General features: G+C 37.3%; 1 protein-coding gene across 1 annotated transcript in view; it reads right to left on the bottom strand.

Annotated features, from left to right (window-relative positions):
* Positions 1-413: 413 nt before the first annotated feature.
* The window catches only part of LOC149014422 (putative amino-acid acetyltransferase NAGS1, chloroplastic), a 31,758-nt gene continuing 11,026 nt past the window's right edge, over positions 414-21,145 (bottom strand). The window contains exons 6-10 of the mRNA XM_089156032.1: positions 17,773-17,870; positions 7,755-7,866; positions 7,412-7,571; positions 1,841-1,913; positions 414-985 (exon numbers count right to left, since the gene is read on the bottom strand). Coding sequence (XP_089012158.1) covers positions 826-985; positions 1,841-1,913; positions 7,412-7,571; positions 7,755-7,866; positions 17,773-17,870 — 603 coding nt within the window. The 3' untranslated portion in view covers positions 414-825. The remainder of the gene's footprint in view (positions 986-1,840; positions 1,914-7,411; positions 7,572-7,754; positions 7,867-17,772; positions 17,871-21,145) is intronic.

The following is a 21,145-nucleotide window of genomic DNA, read 5'->3' as shown; positions in this document are numbered from 1 at the left end:
GCGTAGATCTTGTAACCTCACTTAAGTGAGAAAAAAAGGCCTTAATTTTACCTTAAAAAGTCTGTCACACAAGATCGACACCAAAGAAGCTTCAATCATGCGCATTGACATCAAATGAAATTTTGGGCCATTGTATTTGAAATTTCGGTCAAAATTGAAATCTTGACCGAATTTTTAATCTAATGGTCTGAAATGTGTCGCTTGAAGGTCATGCAAGGTCTAGACACTTGATCATATAGGCAAAAAGATCTTTTGAATTTAAAAAAAAATTTGTGTTTCTTTATTATTACAAAATTTTTTTTCTTTTCAAAAATATTACCATACAAAACCTAAGATCTAAAAACATGCAAAAAAACACACGAAATAAAAAATCTGTACCCAAAAAAAAAAACAACTCATGGTAATACCTCCGGAGTTGAATTCATCTTAAATTAACAAGTCGACAGAAATACTTTTAAAATGATGGCTCATGCATATCGAGGCAAATAGGAAGTACGGATATACACCATTCGAAGTTGCTTGAGTCATGCGCATTAAATGCAAAGTCTTGCACCATTACCCTTTCCCAGAGTAATTCTTGCTGATAAAGTTATATTGTCAAGATTAATAACACCAAATAAACAAATGGTGGTGGCTGAGTGGCTCTATTCACAGCCTCCCTCCCCACGAAGAAGGGGATGGTCAGAGGCTACGTTCAGCATTCAGAAACATAGCTACGAATACTGCCTACGAGATCGACTGCCCACTTCCAGCGCATTATAAAGCAGTCAGCAGATCTAAATGAGGTACATGACACAAGAAATAGAAGCAAAACCTAGTGATTTTTTAGCCACTTCGGTTCAACACCTGATCAACAGTAATGCCACTCGTGTCTTCTTGCAGCAGCTTCATATAATATTTTGATCCACGGGAAAGATTTATCTTTTTCCTCCTTGCTTTAGGGATAGACTCAATGGAACATTCTGAGAAACCACGCCTCACAAACCTGTACAATTTTTACCACCAGTAAGATCATAGGACATCATACTGTGAAAAGTTACAAAGGAGCAACGAACTAGATACAATACATATATGCATAAAAAGGCAAAAATCCTTTTGTTTGCAGTTGTTTGCAGTTGGCAGTATATTTGGTATCCTTTAGAGAGAAAGTGATACTCGTCAATTTTTACATATAAAGTTGCAGTTTCAATTCAAGCAATTCATCTATTCCAACTCCTCCCTTTTTTTGGTTCTCAAAAGCAGCTGTTTCAAGCTTGCCCACAGACAGGTAACCAACAATAAACTAGTACAATCTATTGCAAAATGTTTTTCTAGATTTTTTCCATTTACAAATCCTTTCACTTTAAAATTACCTGGAGCACTTATCATATCGTTGGGAAAAAGGAAAAAAAAACCTCGACCAGAGCCATGAGTCTGCTCATATATGTGATATGGTATCCCTATTTAATATCTTGATCTGATCATGGATCTGGGAGAAGCAGAAGAAACAACACGGATTTACATTGCATTTAGAACCTAGTTTTGGACCTAAAAACAAATATGGAAAAAGAAGACTGTCTCATATTGTACACCCTGTACCCCGGCAACAACCAGACACTCCCCCCTTTTTTTCTCTGGCAGATGGATTGACAGCCCGGACCCGAAAATGACTCAGTAAATGACGTCTCACTAAGCACTTCCCCAATAAGAATATCAGCAGGAAAATAGTAAGTGGGTAAGGATTGAATAAATTATTAAGTCAAGAACCAAAGAACATTAACAATACAAGTGATTAAGATTGAGTTTTCCATCAGTTAAAAATTGGAACAACTGTGTACTTATCAAAGGACCAGATGCATACCAGTCAGCAGTTCGGGTTGTAAGCACAAAAAGCCTCTCCAACCCGATGGACAATGCCTTCTTCTCAATGAAATCTACAGATTTGACAGCGAAAAGGCAGACTTCTATAAGATTATATTATACATGTAAAAGAGAAGGAATAAGCATAATGACATCACCTACAAAACCAACCAAAAAAACCAGGAACAAGTTCCATGTGCAATATTCACAAACAGAGCACTCAACCAGTGGTGGAATTATATTAAACCCTAAATCATTCCAATACAAGAATAGAGTATTTTCTTTTGGGGTTTGGAGGCGGGATGGTAACAAGTATGGCAAATAAAACTGGGATGATGTTTAGCAGGACTGGCAGTCCCCACCAAGGCAGATTCAGAGGTATAGTTTCAAAAAGAAGCAAGTTTTAACAAGTGGTAAAATAAAGAATTGAGAAAATGACATTTAGAGGTCCACAATATTTGAGCAATAAATGGGGAAATGTGACTTAAGAATAAAATGATAGTGTCTTCACTCCCACTTATTCTTCTTCTTCATTTTTTTTTTGGGGATGAGGGTGGTTGAATTCCGAAATGTATATTCTGGCTTGCTCTTCCCCTTCCTCCTCTTCTTTCTTGATTCCCACCATTAGAAATTAGAATGATTGTGGTGATGTTTAAATGATGCATGTGTTTCCTCACCATTTTCCTTGCCGGTCCTCCCTCTTTTAAAACCTTCGATCAGAAAATCGAATCACTTTTCGAGACTGGTAAGGCTATCATTGAACATGGCCATGCCAACACAACTGACTTTGTCAAAGCTTAGCTTCAACAAGGCTACTCTCAGGTTAGCTCTAATAACAGTATTCCTTACTTTATCCCCCTGGTTTTGCCACTTTCATCACAACATCCTCCACTTTGGCCTCTGCTACACTTAACTTGTCTAGATGACACTTCTTGATAGCCAAAACTCTGTGCTATACACCATAGCCGATCTTATGACTGTACTATAAGAGTTCTCTTAAAGCTTCAAAGGTAACTGGCAATTATATTATAACCTTGATGCACCCCTGCACTCCATCCAACTTACTATGTACTCTTAAGCCTCTGAGAGACATCATTTTCTCTGACACCTTCCATATTGATGATTGGTCCTAGACATACTTGAAACAGTAATTTTGAGGTATCTCTATCCCATTAGTATTTACTCCCACATCTGCCTCGGAGTGCTAAAGTTACAAGCCATATGCTCTTGTCTTTATTCCACTTATTTTATAATCTTTTGATTCCAAGGTTGACCGACAAAGCTCCAGTTTGGCATTAGTTCCAGCCTTTGTCTCATTCACCTAGACAAAGTCATTAATGAAAAGCACGTACCATCAAAACCCCATCTTGGATTCCTCTAGTTGACTCATCCAAAGAAGCACAGGGTTTAGGGGGATATGGGGATCCTTAGTGATATGGGTTGTGAAGGGATATGATTTCTTAGGGGGAAAGGTTAGGTTAACGTTTGTAGTAAAAAATGTTCTAAGGATCTCTAGGATACATAACTTCCCATGGGAGAACTTGGATTTTACCTTGAGATGGGAAACTAGGGTCTATAGGTGTTAGGCTGGGTTGAAACATTGAGGGAATGTAAGTAATGATATAGGGATATGGGCGATGTGAACATGAAGACCCCTCCCATTGGGTTCCAAAATCCAGATCCAAGCTAGCCGAATGCCCCCAAAGGATACTTTGGTCATTTTCAGCCCCTTTTTAGGGCTCACTATGGCTCTGGATAGATTCCCCTCGATCCAAGGTTCATGGATCAACCTTTTCTTTTTTGAAAGTTATTTGAGAGTGTAAGTTGAGTTGAGTTAGTTGTAGACAAAAGATTCCTCATCCAAAGGGGTTCTTATCTTTTAGAGTTTGTTTTATTTGGAAGTGTAATTTTAAGTCCCAAGTCAAGTGTCTTTAAAAGATTCCAATTCGGGGTCTTGGTCTTTTAGTAACTTGATTTTGTATTGATTGTTTTGGTTTGGAGTTGGGATCCTTATCTCTTAGGGATTCCCAACCCCAATCATTTTCTTTTATTTTAGGCTATAAATAACCTCTTCTTGCATTGCAATATTCAGATTTGATTAATTAAAGAGTTTGATTGTTGACTGCCCAAGTGGTAGGGTTCCTTTGAGGGGGACCCTGCAGTTGTCTATTGAGAGCTTTCAAGTTGTTTCCAGCATTCAATCAAGTTCTGAAGTTTGATTCATAAGTCAAACAAGCATTCAAGTAAGTCCAAAAGCTCCCCAACCCATTCCCAGTCGCCCCTCTTTGTCCACAGCCCTCCTCCCGGCCTGCGGAGACCTAGAATTTCCTCCCCCTTGCTGCTGTGCCTTAACAGTTGCAGTTCCCCCATGACTACCTTAAGGTCCTCAGTCAAGCCCCAGGACTTCCCTGCTCCCTTCCCTTCTTCCTTTAACACCTGCAAGCCTCCCTCCCATTCTTCCCTACGGCTACTCTGGAGTCCCTCCACCTGCAGATCCCAAACCCCAGCCCCATTAAACCCCTTTTTCCTTCCCTTCTGGTCGCCCTAGTACTAGGTTATAGTCCTAATATTACTTTCCCCAAATCTGCCCAGTTTCTGGACTTTGAAAAATCCTGCACTTCATCTTCTTCAAGAGGTTCTGCAGAATTTTGAAAATTTCAGAAAATCCTAAGTACTTAACAACCTCAGTCCCTCATTCACTAAAACAGTTTCTGACTTGCAGAAAGTAGCATATTTAAGTCTGAACGGCAGGACAGCAAGCCCTTGCCCCTTCCCCAATCATAACCAAAACCTTAACTAGCCTTCGAATTTAAATTTCAAATCTGAACCTCAATCTTCAAGTAGAATTTAGATCTGAATTTCATATTCAGCAGGCTTAGATTGCTTAAGAAACCCTAAAACCCCTTCTATCTTTTGCTGGAATTTCCTGGGCAAACCCTAGATCTGCAAAATCTACTAAAATACCCATAACCCTAGACCTGGTTTACATCATAAAGTTCTTGTCTTTAGGGTTTTGGGAATTACAAAAACTCAAGAAAATAATTATATCTTGAAATCAACATGGGTCAGTATCGGGTCAAACTGAGATCTAAGGTCAATACGGTCGGGGAGATGAGGTTCCTAAAGTCTGGGACAGATCTAAAGCTTAGATTGGCATAGATCTGACCTTAAATTTCGGGTCTCTAGAAAAGTACAAAAATTCAAGAAAAGAAAAAGGTGTGACAGATGTGGGAAGAAGAGGGAAGGCCAGGGATGTTTCCTTACTAGTTTAGGAGGCTGTTAGGGATGATAACTTATTGCTTTTGGCGATTAGAATGCTGGATTTGCTGAAAGAATGCCAATGCCAAAGCCAAAGCTGCCGCAGGTTTCTTTCTTGGAAACCCACGACTTCACCCATTATCTTCTTCAATCAAATTTTATTAATCATCAAAACTGATATGTTTACAAGCAATGGCCTATATTTATAGCCTTACATGAAGGATATCCTAATAGGACTGATTAAGGACAATCAACCAGGAACCAATACGAACTGGCATTGAAGGCCTCCCTTTTTCATGTTTTGAGGTGACCTCCAATGCTGGTTTGAATTGGTTCCTGTTTGGTTGTCCTGACATCAAGTACCTAACAAACAAAGAATAGAGAGACTTAAAATCAACTAGGACACTAATTAAAGAAAAACTATGTGTAAGGAATAAGGACTCCCTAACTAATTAATAATTGTAGAATTAAAAGAATTTTCTAACTCAAGAATGAATCCAATTTGAAATAAGATTCCAACTTGACTCTCCTACATAGACTGGGACTCTGTCCTAACTAAGCAAACAAGGACTCCAAAAATAAAGTAAAAATAGATTTGAACTCCTAAAATTATGCTGAACCTAGCAAGACTCACTAGGACTCCAAAAAGGAAGGGAAAATGACCAATTTGCCCTTGGCCAGATTCAGCCTTCCTGGAAGGGCCACAAGAAAAGGGCTTCTTTGGATAGGGGGTGTCCCCAGGTTACTTCAAGAGGTCTCTTTTTTTTAGATGCATTTCAATAATCCTCTCCCATAATTTCTTAGTATGGCTCATTCATCTTACGTATTTATGGTTGTTGCAACTATTATTTTGTAAGCTAGCATTACAAAGTTTCTCTTCCATTAGTATGTCAGCCTCTCAATGTACATAATCTTATTAAAGACCCTAGTTGATCAAAGATAAGCCATAGATTCATAAGATATTCCACACTTCTATTTGGACACCATTTGGCCAAGAGCCTTGGCAAATTCTTCTTATCAGTGAGTAAAAACCTTGATATAAACCCTTTTGCTTTTTTAGTCTAATGGACGAAGGATTCAAGCTAGATAAATTGGATATTACACAAGAACCAACTAATATGTACATTACTCAATAGAAAGTTGGTTTTATAGCAACACAAACTAGAATCTGAAATTCAGTAGCAGTGCTAGTTCTAGAGGAATCCAAATCTTACTGGTCTGCTTATCAAAAAGAAATGATTTGATACCCATATGTTAATAGGTACTATATATTACCAGAAAGAAAAAAGAAGGTACTATATTATGTTTTGATCAGATTTCAGGTAATTCTATAATAAAGTTGACTGCCTCATTATTTTGTTTCTAACAAATACTAATCCTTCTGGTCCTTTCCAAATCATTCCTGCAGGAGAATTCGGGCCCTTTTTTCCTGATTTTTTGATAAAAGAGTCATTCTCTTCATAAAGAATGAAAGAGGTGGATTCAATTCATTCCTAGAGTTGAATACCTCATTCAAGATATTTTTTATTTCTTTTTGGGAAAAATTCACAAAGGAATTTAGAATTCTAATACATGAAATATGAGAGATTTTTCTTATTTTCATATTAATGGTACAGTCAAGAGAAGAGTAGAGATTGATGGAGGAAATACATAATCAGCCAAGAGAACAAAAATCAATGAAAGCAGAATTTAGTTCACTGGCTATATATATATATATATATATATATATATTCAGAACTATAGCCTAGAACATAATGGAAATAAAACTGGTAAAGAGGTCTATTATACCAGACTTTCTTGATCTCATGATGTAGAGAATGGAAAAAGAAAAAAAGGGTTAATGGAGTCCGCATATCAGCTATTAGGTTTTATCTGGCTAGCAAGTAGTAACTCAACAAGACATTTTTAAACAATTAAAGACATCCAAAAGAAACAATTTCAACAAGGAATAGACTAGATTGAAATAGCTCATTTCTTGGCTTTTTACCTTTGCTGTTTTTTCTTTTTGTTGCAGTTGTTGTTTAGTTGGGGGGGGGGGGGGGGAGAACAACAATGTGAGAAAATGAAGGCCTTTATTTAGGATGAATGAGTTTGGGCTTGGCCTTCCAATACTGTTTTATTGAGAAAATGAAAGGCTATTGTATTGAAAAAGGAAGAAAATACAAAGCAGGAAATTTGAGGCTAAAAAGAGGATCCACACCTGACACTTCAACCTGTTATCACTGTAAGGAATAACTTGATTCATAATCCATTGCAGGTCTAACAGCGTTATGGTTCTGACAAGCAAAGCAATAAGCAAGTTTCAATATCATACCGAGTAATTTGTCCCCCTGCCCTTCTCCACGGCACTCGGGAGATACAGCCACAGATGCAACCTCTCCGCACTTCTCCTCAAAGAAAGGGAAAAGGGCAGCACACGCAATGATTTGTCCTTCTCTCTCCACAACAATGAATGAGTCCAATGCTTCAAGTATCTGAAGTCATGGAACATATGATAAGCAAAACCTCTTGGTCCCAGTTCCAGGAAATAAAAATGGATAGTTGTTATCATGCTCTGCCTAATTAATTCACAATCTAAGTAAACAAGTAAAAAATTATCATACACTTTGGATGAATCAGACAAAAAGAGAAAAGAGAGGCAAAAGCATAGCACTCACCTCTTCCTCAGTCCTTTGAAGCAAAGTCCCAGAATCTTCCAGAGGCTTTATAATTTGTTTAATTGCAGGGATATCCGTTACTGAAGCTGCTCGTGTTCCCTCATACAGATCACTAAGAAAATGGAAACAAAAAGGCAATGGCTTTAACATTAGTGGGAGAGTGGTGTGGCGGAATAACATAATATTCCTTCATACGTGATGTAAATCATTTCCAAGGGGCAGCATAGGGTGTAGGATCACTTTCCCAAACCCTACAGCCCCTAATCATACCATGGGTATTAATTTTTGATAAAATTCATGGAATCCAAGTTATGGGTGTCTTCGAGTTCAACATGTTAGTAGGACCTTAGATCTACTTTCATTTTTGCAATTGAGTAATTATTTTGTAAGTTATTAAAGAGTTTTTGTTAGTGTTGGATTCCTAATTGTGAAGGAATCCCTAGTTCCAGTCTACTTTTTTTAGGGACTCCATATCTACTCTTAGATTCCAAATTGGATCCTTCTAGAATGAGATACGGTGGAATCCTTATTAGACTCAGTCTTACTTAGAATTGGATTGCAAGTCTGAATCCAAGTAGGTTTCCTAAGTTGAGTCCTAGTGTGTTTTCTTCTTAGAGGCCATAAATGAGCTTCATTCTCCGTGATCAAGAAGTTGAATTGATTAATAAAAATAAGATTGTGAGCCTGGAGGAAAAGAAGTCATGGGTTTCCTTCCTTTAGGGAGGCCTGCAGCAGCCATAAAGTGCGTGATTCCTGCAGCTTCTTCAATTTCCAGCAAGGTTTCTTCAACTTCAGCAGCTCCCTTCCATTCCCAAGAAAGTACAACCTACCCCAGCCCCTTCCCAACCACTCGTGAGCTCCCCCATCTGTTTCTTCATCTCTTCAGCAGCAGCATTCCCCTCCCCTCTAAATTCCTAGACCCCCAACTGTTAGAACAAATGCCAAGAAGTCACAAACAGAAACAAAAACAAAATGAAAAGGACATAGAAAATTAATGTGGTTCACACACCAATGCTGTGTACTACAACTACAGGCGAAGAACTTTGCACCATGTAGAAGAAGAAAATAATGGAGATCTCCCAACCAATCGTCGATAAAGTGTCACAAAACTCTCCTCCAAAACCCTGAGGCTAAAAATCCCAAATCTCACGATGGCTTCATAGGAGAATGCAGGTACATATTTATACATGTTAATCAGGTAACAGGTTGACCCATTGGGTCGCATTCTCCACTTCCATCACAGATCTCCCGAATTAGGTCAGTCAGCTAGTCCACCAAAATATGCCAGTGCGGGTCCATTTTAAGGGTGTCAATTGGTATGGTATCGGTAACATACCGAATTTCAATACCGTAAACAGAAATCGTACCGTACCAAATTTATATGGTACAATATGAAAATTGTATTTTGAGAAATGGTACGATACGGTTTCGCCATGGAATCAATGTGGAAAAATGATACGTTTTGGTATATGGTACGGTATAAGTTAGGTATGAAAAAACCCATTTTTCTCCATGTCTCATCCTCCATTGGTGATCACCTCCCGAATCAGCCCCTTAGTTGTTGGTGAACTAAGGTCACAGCCATTCCTTTTGTCTATCTCTTCTTCAGTTCTTGCTCTTTTCTCTCTTTGTGCACTTCCATTTCACTCGTTCTTCAAGAGAGTCAAGAGACGGAGACGAAGTCACTAAGAAATACGGTAAAACTTACTTAGCCTTAGGGCTTATATGTTTTAAATATGAAATTATAGAAATAACCTTGATTTGGTATTTGGTTTCATTAAGGTATATGGTAATTTGGTAGGGTTTCGGTACATACTAGCAGTGTGGTACCTGAAACTGATAGCATATTGTACCTAATTTCTAAATTCGGTTTCGGTAAATACTTTTGAACGGTGTGATCTAGTATAGTTTAAACAGCACAGTTCAGTATAGTTTAAACGGTTCAGTACACAATTGACACCCTTAGTCCATCTTTGAAGTCAGGTACAAGAATTCAGGTCACAAAATAACACCAACCCCAATCCACCCCTTCTCTTTCAAGTAGGATTGCACTACACCCACCCTATCCCTACTCTTAGTTTCACCATTAAGCCTTCCTCCATTAAGTTTTGAAAATTCCCGTACTTCATTTTCAACCTCTGGAACCCTAAACCCTAGTTTTACTAAAACTCCTATAACTCCCAAACCCCTCAACCAAACTTCAAACCCTTTTAGGATTAGCTTCTCCCAACTCTCTATACCCTTCTCTTCAAACCCTATAACCCTTTAAGAAATTTGAAATTATAAACTAGTAACAGCAGCCTTACTCCTAACCTAGCCAAACCCCAGAATTCCCTTAATTAACCCTAGTTTCCTTTAAAACCTAACCCTAATTACAAGTCCAGATTTGAAACTATGATTACAGCAGGGTTTCAGCCCTTAAAACATAAAACCAGAAGTCCCCTAGCCTGGCCAAAACCTATTCTAACCCTAGCCAAACCCTAGCTTCTATCTATTGCTGCAAAACCCTACATCAAAGGCAATTAGAGCACTAGAAGACTGCTGTTCTAAGGGAAGAGGATCCTGGAGTGAGCTTGATTCGAAGGCAATACTTGCACAACTAAACCCCAGAATTTGGTTCACATCAATAGGCTATGCACAAGTGACAACACATACAATGATAATGTGAGGCATCAAACTCTACTAGTGTTTTCTGCTGGTCCCAAGCATGGGTAAAGGAGTAGGGTTGGTTCGTCAGGTTGGTAGCTAGCATCGGAAAACACCCAGCTAATCCTTTTTTTACATGGCTTCAACAACTTTACAAGATAAAGCTATGCTAGGGCGTTCCTCGACAAAATAAGCGATGAACTACGCTATTGCCTAGTGAGGTGATAAGTTGGCAAAGGTCAGCTAGGCATCCCCCGTAAGTGATGTTCCGCATTAACCCTCATAAACGGTGATAAGTAGGCACCAATTTCCACACCACGGACAAGCAAGAGCACCAAAGCTTCCTGAAACATAGGAATAGATTGGCATCTTGGAACATAGTATCTTTAACGAGTAAGAACTAAGAAGCGTTATGAGAAAAAGAATGACCAAATATAGCTTGCATTCAAAAGACTAGATGGAAGGGTAAAAAAGCTAAGGAGTTAGATGACATCGAATTTTGGTATACTAGGGATAAAAGCAATAAAAGTGGGGAAGGCATAATAGTGGATAAAGATTTAAAGAACGATGTGGTGGATGTTAGAAGATTAGGAGATAGGATTATAGCTATCAAGCTTGTAATACAGAAAGAGATTGTAAATATAGTTAGTGCATATGCACCTCCATTAGCACATAATGAAAGTCTAAAGTTACAAGTTACAATTTTGGAAATATATGGATGGATTAGTGCAAGGAATCCATAAAAGAGAAAAGATAAGGGAAAATTACTTGATTAGCTAGTTTTAAGTTTTCATTTACAAAAGTAATCACTCAAAGTTTCACTTAACAAAACTAGCTAAAACTGAGTTTGGATTTACAAAACTAACCAAAATAGTGATTTTTCATCCATTTGGACATTTTACCCCTAAAATTAATCATACCAATATAGGGGTAAAAATGTCCAAAGGGAATGAAAAATTAGTGATTTTTTCCTTTTGAACAAAATAGTGATTTTCCCTTTTTAATGTGGTTAATTTTAGGGGTTAAAAATGTCAAAGGAATGAAAAATTACTATTTCGGCTAGTTTTGTAAACCCAAACTTAGTTTAAGGCAGTTTTGTTAAGTGAGACATTGAGTGGTTATTTTTGTAAAAGAAAGCCTAAAAGTGGCTAATCATGTAATTTTAATCACAGGAAGTGATCTAAATGGACATATTGAGAAAGATTAAATAGATTATGAAAGTGTACATTAAGGATATGGTTTTGGAGAGGGGAAAGAGGAAAGGGTCTTATGTTTTAGATTTTGTTGTCACTTATAATTTATCTCTAGTAAACTTTAAAAAGCGAGAGGAACATTTAGTTACCTTCATCATAGAAGCCAAATAGATTCTTTCCTAACTTGAAGGTCAAGTAGATTGTTGTGCAAAGATTATAAGGTGATACCAGGGGAAAGCTTAACAGTACAACATAGACTAGTGGTCCTATATGTCTGCCTCACTCCACAAACTCATAAAAGATGTGAGGTTAACTCTCCTAGGAAAAGGTGGTGGAACATAAAATGAGATCGCATGAAATCTTTCACTAATGAAGTAGTAAAAGGGAAAGTGGGAATTTTAGGGGAAACTAATAAAATGTGGACTGAGATGGCCATGTATATTAGGAAGGTGGTTGAAGATGTCATGAGTAAATCAAAACGAAAGCACCATTCTTATAGGGAGATTTGGTGGTGGAATGATGAGATTCAAGCAACCATTAAGAATAAGATCGCTAACGTTAAGACATGGCAAAGGACTAAGGACGTAGGGATCTGCAAAGGTATAAATAAGTTGGCTAGAAATGAAGCTAAAAAAATTTGTGGAAAAAGCAACGGAGAAAAATATTAAGATTTATATAATGGCTAAAAGCATAAAGGAAGAGGAAAAAACTATTTACAAGATGCTAAAATAAGAGACAAGAAGAATTGAGATCTAGACCATGTTGGATGTATTAGAAGTGAAGATGTAAGTATTGGTACATGATTAGGATATCAAAAAGCAATGGGAAGTCTATTTCTCTAGCCTACTAAATGAACAAACTTCACGTATTAGTGATTTGGTTGATTGCAACATTCCCTATAACACCGATTTTCAAACATACAAATGGATAATTTTGAAGTTCAAAGTAAAAGAAGCTTTAAAGAGGATGAAAGTAGGTAAGGTGCAAGCTCCTAATGAAATCTCAATAGAAGTATGGATGAGCTTAGGAACCTACTAGCTAGCTTAGCAGAACAAATTGTTTAGTAAGCACAAGGAAAATGCCAGATGAATGGAGGAGAAGCATTGTGATCCTAATCTACAAAAAACAAAGGAGACATTTAGAACTATAATAACTATAAATGCATTAAAATGATGAGCCACACCATGAAATGATGGAAGAGAGTAACTGAAACCCGTTTGAGACAAGAAACCACTATTACGGAGAACCAATTTGGTTACATGTTGGGAAGATCTACAGAAGCTATTTACCTTATTAGGAGACTTATGGAAAGGTATAGACAATGTAGCAAAGATTTTCATATGGTCTTTATTGACCTAGAAAAAGCTTATGATAAAAGTCCCTAGAGTAGTAATGGGAAAGTACTAGAGAAAAAAAATGCTGCAAGTAAATTTGTGGACATAGTTACAGTCTTACTATATATGATGGTTTAATGACAGGTGTAAGAATGGTGGCGGGACAAGGTAGTTAATTCCCAATCACACTAGGGCTACATAAAGGATTAACTTTAAGCCCATATTTATTTGCAATTATAATCGCTCTGTCTAGTTTATTCCAATAAATACTAAATTAGAATGAAGAAAGCAGTCCTTCCAATCGAATTCCACCAAGAAGTCGCTTTTGGTTCTCAAAGGCAATGGGGTGTCTCTCCTGCATCAACACCACTCCAATTGCAAAGTCCGATGCATCTATCTCCACCTTAAAGGGCTTGCCATTGTTTGGCAAGGTAAGCACTGCTTCCTCCACTATTGCCTTTTTAAGGTAGATCTCTTACTTAGTCAAGTGTCATAGTGTTCACATGAGCAAAATTCGACACTAGGGGTGTTTGCGAACCCATGGCCAATAGGTCTATGAAAATCAATCCGTCAGGCCTGTGACACTGAGTTGATATAAAGCTTTCTGCAAGATCTTGAAGAGGCTATAGAACAAATAGCATGATTTCTTACACTAGACGAGCTAGCAAGCCCGACTTTCTGGAAGTGAATAGCAGGCCTATGGAACAAGCAAGGGATGAACGTGCAGTATATAGCTCGGAAATAGATAGTTGTTGCATGTTAGGACGCGCGATAACCAACCCAGTAGGTGTCTATAGACATATAACCCAGTAGTTTGACTACATCGTTGGACTCCGCCCACCTTGGCACCCTCACTCTCCTTTTCATAATATGAGCCTTGAGTCAGTCATCAAAGCCTTTCTAACTTGGCCTAGCCTGGTCGCCTTATGCTATTGGCGCTTCAAAAGGCGAAACTCTTGTCATAGCTTGTCAACCTAAGGGGTGGACACTTTTTGTTATCAAAAGTTAACCAAAGACATTTAAGATGAGGTTCCTTGGTGTATGCTTTTCGATGATGATATTGTTTGATACATAAGATAGATAAGACATATAAGACACAAGTAGGGATTAATACCAAGTTAGAATCATGGAGAGCAACTTTGGAATCAAAAGACTTTAAACTAAAGTAGAAACAAGACAAAATATCTGGCATGTAACTTCAGTTTTGATTGGACAGATGACAACATGGTGAAAATTAACGAAAAGGAGATTCCATAAAGCTATTATTTTAGGTAACTTGGCTCAATCATTAATAAAAACAAGTGATATAGAGGATGATGTTTCCTAAAGAATTAAAATAGGGTAGATGAAGTGGAAAGGTGTGTCTCGAGCCTTGTGTGATCATGTATTCCTTTAAAGCTTGAAGGAAAATCTATAGGACCATCATATAACCAGTTATAATGTATAGTAAAGAGTGTTGGGCTATTAAGAAGTATAATACAGATAATCCTAGTGTCACAGAATTGAGGATGTTGAGATGCATGAGTAGCAAAACTAGGAAAATAAGATAAGGAGTGATCTTATTAGAATTGGTCTGGGAGTAGCTCTGATAAATGATAAGTTATGAGATGGTCAACTGAGGTGGCACAACCATGTTCACTAGATGCCTTTAAATGCCCTTGTACGGAGAAGCAATTTAATCTAGAATGAAGGAAGTAGAAGAACTAGGGGCAGACCTAAGATAACCTTTAAAGAAGTGGTGAGAAAGGATATGCTTAGCTTAGCCTTGTATTTAGTATGACTTCAAACAGAGCTGATTGGAAGGCAATAATCCATGTACCCAATCCTATTTAGTTGGGACAAAGTGATAAGCATGCATTTACCATTATTTTTTTTGATTTAATTCCCCATACTTATTTAATTGAAGAGAGCTAATTGAGTATTTTTGTGTATTTTTCAGGAATAAGGTGATTTTGGATATTAGAGATAATATGGAGTAAAGTTGGCAAATATATTAGATATTGGTGGATTTTAAATCATGGCATTTAATCTTGCTGCCCAAGAAATCATGAAAAGTGAGATCTTAGCCAAATTGGAAACAGGTGGAGGTCTAAGGAACAAAATTGGTAATAAATCTGAAAATCGGGTAAACAGACGTACCTTCAGTATTTTGGGCATATCTCTCTCGTATGAGCTTGGATTGCGGTGATTCAAGATGCTATGGAATGATATTGAAAATATATACAACTTTCTAGTTTTGAGTTTTTCCAAACTCCGAACGAATAAAGGTCAAATCGACGGGTAAAGAGAGGGGATTCATTGTGTGCGGGAGACATAAAAGAGAAGCCAGCCACAGAGAAGAGGAAAAATACGGCGAACACGGCTCTCATCTCTCTCATTGCTGAAGAAGAAGACCACATCTCTCTCTCTCTCCCTATGTTTCATCTTTATTTTTCTTATGAACTTTGTGATAATGAGTAGCTAGTTCCTTTTCTTTGGGATGTAGATGAACCATGCTTATTTCATTAATTTGATTGTTCTATATCTTCTAGTTGATTGTGTTTGAGTTTGGCCAAAGATGTTCTATAGCTCAGCAAACTAAGCGTGCCAAGCTTCTGCGAAGGACGATAGTCTTGCGAAGATTGGGCATATCCAGGAAGACCATCCCTTATTTGCTTTGAAGAGTAGAGTTATATCGATTAGGGAAAAGCATTGGAGATTCGAAATCCCAAAGATCTTCACATATTCATAGTTAACGTTTTTGCATTAATTAGTAGATTTAGTTTAAATTTAGTTTTGTTGAATTCAATCTTAGTGACTTAGCCTTTTAGTTCCCCATAGTTCGACCCCGTACTTTCTGCTTGTTAGATTAGTATAGTATTTTATTTTTGATTGGTTATCGACACGATCACAAAGGCTTATTGGTTGTTGTTGTTGTATCAAAATCTAATGCAGAGTTACCAGCATGTTCCTAGTCCGAATTCTACGTTTACTCAAAGTTAAACCTGTTGATTTTCTTGTTTGTGCCCAAAGAGAGATGCTATTCAGCATAATTAAAGCAGATTTACCACCAGAGTCAAAGTAGAACATCGGCCACTTATATTTGGTGAGATTTAATTGCAATCCAGTTGCTGATTTTTAAGGGGATACCTTCAATTAAATAATTTTACTTCACTTAGGGCCCATGGCCAGCTTGATGAAATCAGTTTGAAGACCTAAAATTCCCGATGCATACTGACTCTTACAGCTGTTAGGTAAGTTACTAATTAAGACATAATTTAGTTATGTCATGTAACTAGAGTTAAGAAATAATTTAGAATTATGTTCTTTGATGCAGTAAGGACCAATGAGGAGGTATCTAACCAGATTTGGTTGGCCCAACAGCATCCAGTACTTGGAATTCAAGAAGATTGCAGCCTTGTGTGGGGTTTAGAAGTTTTTTATCTTGATTATTTTCTAGATCAGGAGTAGGAGTTCCATTTTGATTGGGATTTTTGTTTGAGATATTTCTAGAAGAAACGAAGATGTAATCAGTTGGAATTAAAATGAAAAGGCTGATAAATAACCGAACTGAGTTTGAGAAAAAGAAAGAGTTTTAAACCATGCTTAGCTATGACTGTGAGATGCAGCGGGAAGGGTGAAACACTGGTACTGTTAGTGGGTGAGAGATTGAGAGAGAGACTGGGATACTCAATTCAATCCTTTCCTTCTTTTCTATTTTCTGTTTTTCCTCCTTTAAATCCTTCCCACTTCAATCTATCTCATTGTGTGGTCTGCTACAAATTCATCAATTGTTGCTCAATTTTAAAGATCAAAGCAGCATTAAATTCTATTCAAAAGGATCCTGCCAGGGGCTGTATGCCTTTGTGATCCAGTCTTACATTAGTAGCAACTCAAAACCTGCCTTCTCAGAAAAAAAGGGTGGAACATTAGACAGAACATAAGACTGAAATTGAGGTCTATGGTCAGCTTAACCAATTAACAAACTATTCAGACTACAATGTCCTCGTGTATACACAGAGGATTGAAAAATGTTAGAAGATTCTAGGTAATGAAGGAAGTCTGTCTGATGCATCGCAACACAGGCTAATAAGTTTAGATAAGCCACACTTGCTACACTATTTACTTGATAGATTTTTCAGGGTGAGTGAATTTCAAGTTATAAAGAGTGGTACACCACAAGCATGGAAAGGTAAGGATACAGTAATCAAAATGTAATATTTAAGAATGTGAAATAGAGGTACACAGATTGCATTTCGGGTTATGTATTCACAGAGGAACTATTATTTTCAGATGGCTAAAAGACCTGCGCACAATAGTGAAGAAACAAATAATTATTCAGTTTTACTCTGGGGATAGTGTCACGACTGAAAAATGGGTACTGGTTAGCATTTTAACACATTCCAGTATATTAGAATGAACAGCACGTGAGTGTCACAGCAACAACATGAACCCTATGGCTTATGGGACATGCAGACTAACATGTAATATGGAAGAATCAAATACGACAGAGAGATGTTGGAAATAAATGTGAAAAGACAACCTAAAAGAAATAACAAAAAAAGGAAAGTTTCTGGGGTCTCAGCTCTTCTTTTACTCCCCCCCTCTTGAGCTCTTGAGTTCCCTTTGTGTGCTTGTCCGTTTTGCTTGTTGTTTTTAATATAATTATTTATTCATCAAAAAAAAAAAAAAAAAAAAACAAAGGAAAGCAATATTTGACGTTAATAAATGGATAAAATACTTGAGTATAGAATCAACATGAAAATTAATGAAAGCCAGCAGCAAATTAGATTGCTGATTTACTAGGTAATGGCTTAAGGAATTGAGAGTGGGAGAAGTTAACACTAAAAGATGGTTATTGTTTACCTAGTCACCATAGTCCCCATTCCATCTCTTTGATACAACTCTAATAATAAAGCTCCACCAATGGTTCCATCTAGTAAATGAACTCTTTGAACACCACCCTGACAGAAATTAGGGAGGTAGGACTATCATCAGGAAAGGCATCATCGAATTTAACAGAGTAAAGCAGATTACAGGTGTTGTAAAGTTGAACATACAAACCAAAGAAATATATGCATAAATCATACTAATTGATTCCCATAGGCAGTGAAGCCATATAAGAAATTTACCTGTTCCAGAATTCATTTTCATAATCACAAGATTTTGGTCCATAGAAGATTATATGAAAAAACAGCTAGATATAATGCAGAGGAATGCACAGGCATGTAACATGGATATGCGGTGTTCAATAAAGCACCAAATGTGAAAATTGTAGACAAATGAAAAAATAAGTGTTGGTATGTCTATCTTGACAAAATTCCGAAGCATGAATGTCCTTATGTAGCTTTAGGTAGTCAAATTCATTTGACAAGGATAACCTACTTTCACCACTTGGATGTCATGGATATACCTTTTCCATCAATTGAAATATCCTATTGCTTATCCATGGAAGAAATTTCACTCGAAATTTCTAGCTAAATTCCTGCATTTTTTGAAACAGAAACGAATTTTTTTTGGTTGAAGTGGTTTGTTTCGATTGAAACGATATGAAATTTCAGTCAAAATGACACGACATTTTGTATTGGGTCAAAATGTTAAACTTCCAGTTATAAATTAAATAATTTCGAGCAGAACTTACGAAATAATGCAGGTTCCGCTAGGTTTGAGCGATACCGCCAGTGGAGATTTCCACCCTAAACTCCATTTTTTCTCTCATTTCTGTTGCATTCTACCCTCATTTCACCTCATTTAGCATCTCCTTTGCATTCTTTCTCCAATCTTGCTCCTTCATTGTTGGGTTTTTGAGAATCAAACAAGGTGAGTTAATAAAGTTTTCCATTTTATATTTTCGTTTTGTTTATGGTTCAAATCAACTTAGAATGCTTTCAAATTAAAGTATGTCTAGTCTAGAGTGTCGATCTATGAATTTGTGGTGTCAAAAATAATTTTTGGTTCTTCCTAGTATTTTTTATTTCTCTGTTATTAAAAATTATTTTGTAAACTATATTATATTGCTAAAAATGTATATGTATAGTAGATGTATGAGCTTCAAATTAATGTGTGTGAGACACCATGTTGCTATGATGGTGTTGAATAAATTTTTTTGTTGTTAATTTTTATTTTTATTACCTAAAATATATTTAAATAATTAAAACAAATTTTAAATATTAAAAAAACTAATTAATTTAGGTTTTAAATTTAAAAATAGGAGAGTTTTAGTGGAAACATGTATGTAATTTTTAGAGCATGTTGTGGAGCTTTTCTAGATACTTATTGTGTATTTTACATATTTTTTAAATTATTTAGATTTTAAAAATACTAATTAATCTTTGTTTTATATTTAAAAAAAGTTGCCACATATTAGAAGCATGTATGTAATTTTTGGAGCATATTATGGAGCATACTTAGTGTGTGTTTCTTGTATCCCACACTCTCTTTCAAAGATGTTGGACATAGTTGGGCAATACGGGAGGCCACTGACAACTGATAGAAAGAAGAGTGAGTGTCCTTACTGCAAGAAACAAATAGGAGGAAGTGGGCCATTAGACTAAAGGTGCATCTAGTTGAAGGAAATAGGGATGTAGTAGGATGCCAAAGGGTGGCTTCAGAGGTCAAGAAGGCAATAGCCTCATACTTGGCTAGGGGGAAAGCAAAAGAGGAAAGAGAAGAGAACACAGAGGGAGGAGTTCAAGAATGCATGCCTAAATGACCTTCCAGAGCTAGGAGAGTAGGATTTTGATTTAGAGGAGCCAGGAGAGTATGGACGTGACCTTGACCCAGAGTCCTCATAGATCAGGAGGGCGATGATGATGAGTAAGGAGTAAACGAGGGTTGATGACATAAGGAGATAATAGAGGGCTATGCGTTGAGGGTCCTCTAGAGAGCCAACAGGTATGGGAGGCACACGCAACTCCCAAGTCCCGATAAGGAGGAGTCAGAGTGTGAGGGAGGAGATTGCTATCCCACTGGCCCCAACAAGAGGTCGAGTTTTAATAACACATCCTATAGCTCAGGATCTTGAGATTCTTCATAATGATCCGACCCTGTTTAGGAGGGCTAAGCACAAATAGAGAAAGTTGAAGCACTTGTGGGGGAGTGTGAAGGAGAAAGTGGGGATGACTTTCTCCAAATAGGCTATGTACCATCATATTCTAGCACATATAGCCCAAGAGCCCTACTATAGGGATATGATTGAGGAGATAGGCAGGGCTGGGAGTAGTGTACAGGGGCCTACCCCACATGAGATATATAATGTCTATTTGCCTAAGCATAAAGAGGACTTGAATGAGTACATTAATGGATTAAAGCCCATGTGGGCTCATTATGAGGTGATTGTGATGGTTGATGGTTGGACTGGTCCCACTAGACAGTCCATCATAAATTTCATGTTGAATTGTGATAGGAGGACAGTGTTTCTCAAGTCAGTAGATGCATCCAACGACAAGAATGATGCAAAATATATTTACAAATTATTGAAGCAAGTGGTGAAGGAGGTTGGAGTGGAGAATGTGATCCAAATTGTGACTGATAATGGCTTCAACTACAAGAAAACAAGGTTGAAGATGCAAGAGAACCCTAGGTATCAAAACAAGCTTCTACTTCTAGTACTAATTTTTATTTTTAAATACATATATTAAATTACATCCATGTGTTGCTCACTGCATTGACCTAATGCAAAAGGACATGGGGAAGGTTAAGCTTGTGAAGAAGACCGTGGAGCAAGCCCAACAAGTTAACACCTTCATTTATAACCACACCTATGCACTAATGATGATGAGGGACAAGTGTCAAGGTGACTTAGTGAGGCTAATCATAACCAGATTTGCTACCAATTGGATAGCACTGCAACGCTTTGAGAGTAGGAAGGTTGGCCTTAAGAGCATGTTTGCATCAGAGTAGTAGTTTAACTAGGAGGGTTCTTCATCCGTAAGAGGAAGGAGAGCACAATTGACCATATTCGATGACACTTCTGGAAGAATGTGAGGATAGTGGTGAAGATGCTTGAGTCTGTGGTGCATATGTTGAGGACGGTAGATCAACAGGAAAGACCTACTCTACCACACATATAGGCTGTAGTAGATAAGATGAAGCAGCAAATTATTCAGGTCTACCCACAAAGCAATAAGAAAATCCTCGACATCATCCAAAATAGATGGGAGTCTATGTTGCAGCATCTACTACACAAGGCTAGTGAGTTGTTAAGTCTAGAAATCAATTTAATTTTTATTATCACACT

This window comes from Hakea prostrata, chromosome 5 (genome assembly GCF_041222555.1).
Source record: "Hakea prostrata isolate BN-2017 chromosome 5, UWA_Hpros_2, whole genome shotgun sequence".
In the NCBI taxonomy this organism is placed as follows: Eukaryota; Viridiplantae; Streptophyta; class Magnoliopsida; order Proteales; family Proteaceae; genus Hakea; species Hakea prostrata.
Note: the sequence above shows the minus strand (reverse complement) of the source record. Positions and strands in the feature narration are given on the sequence as shown.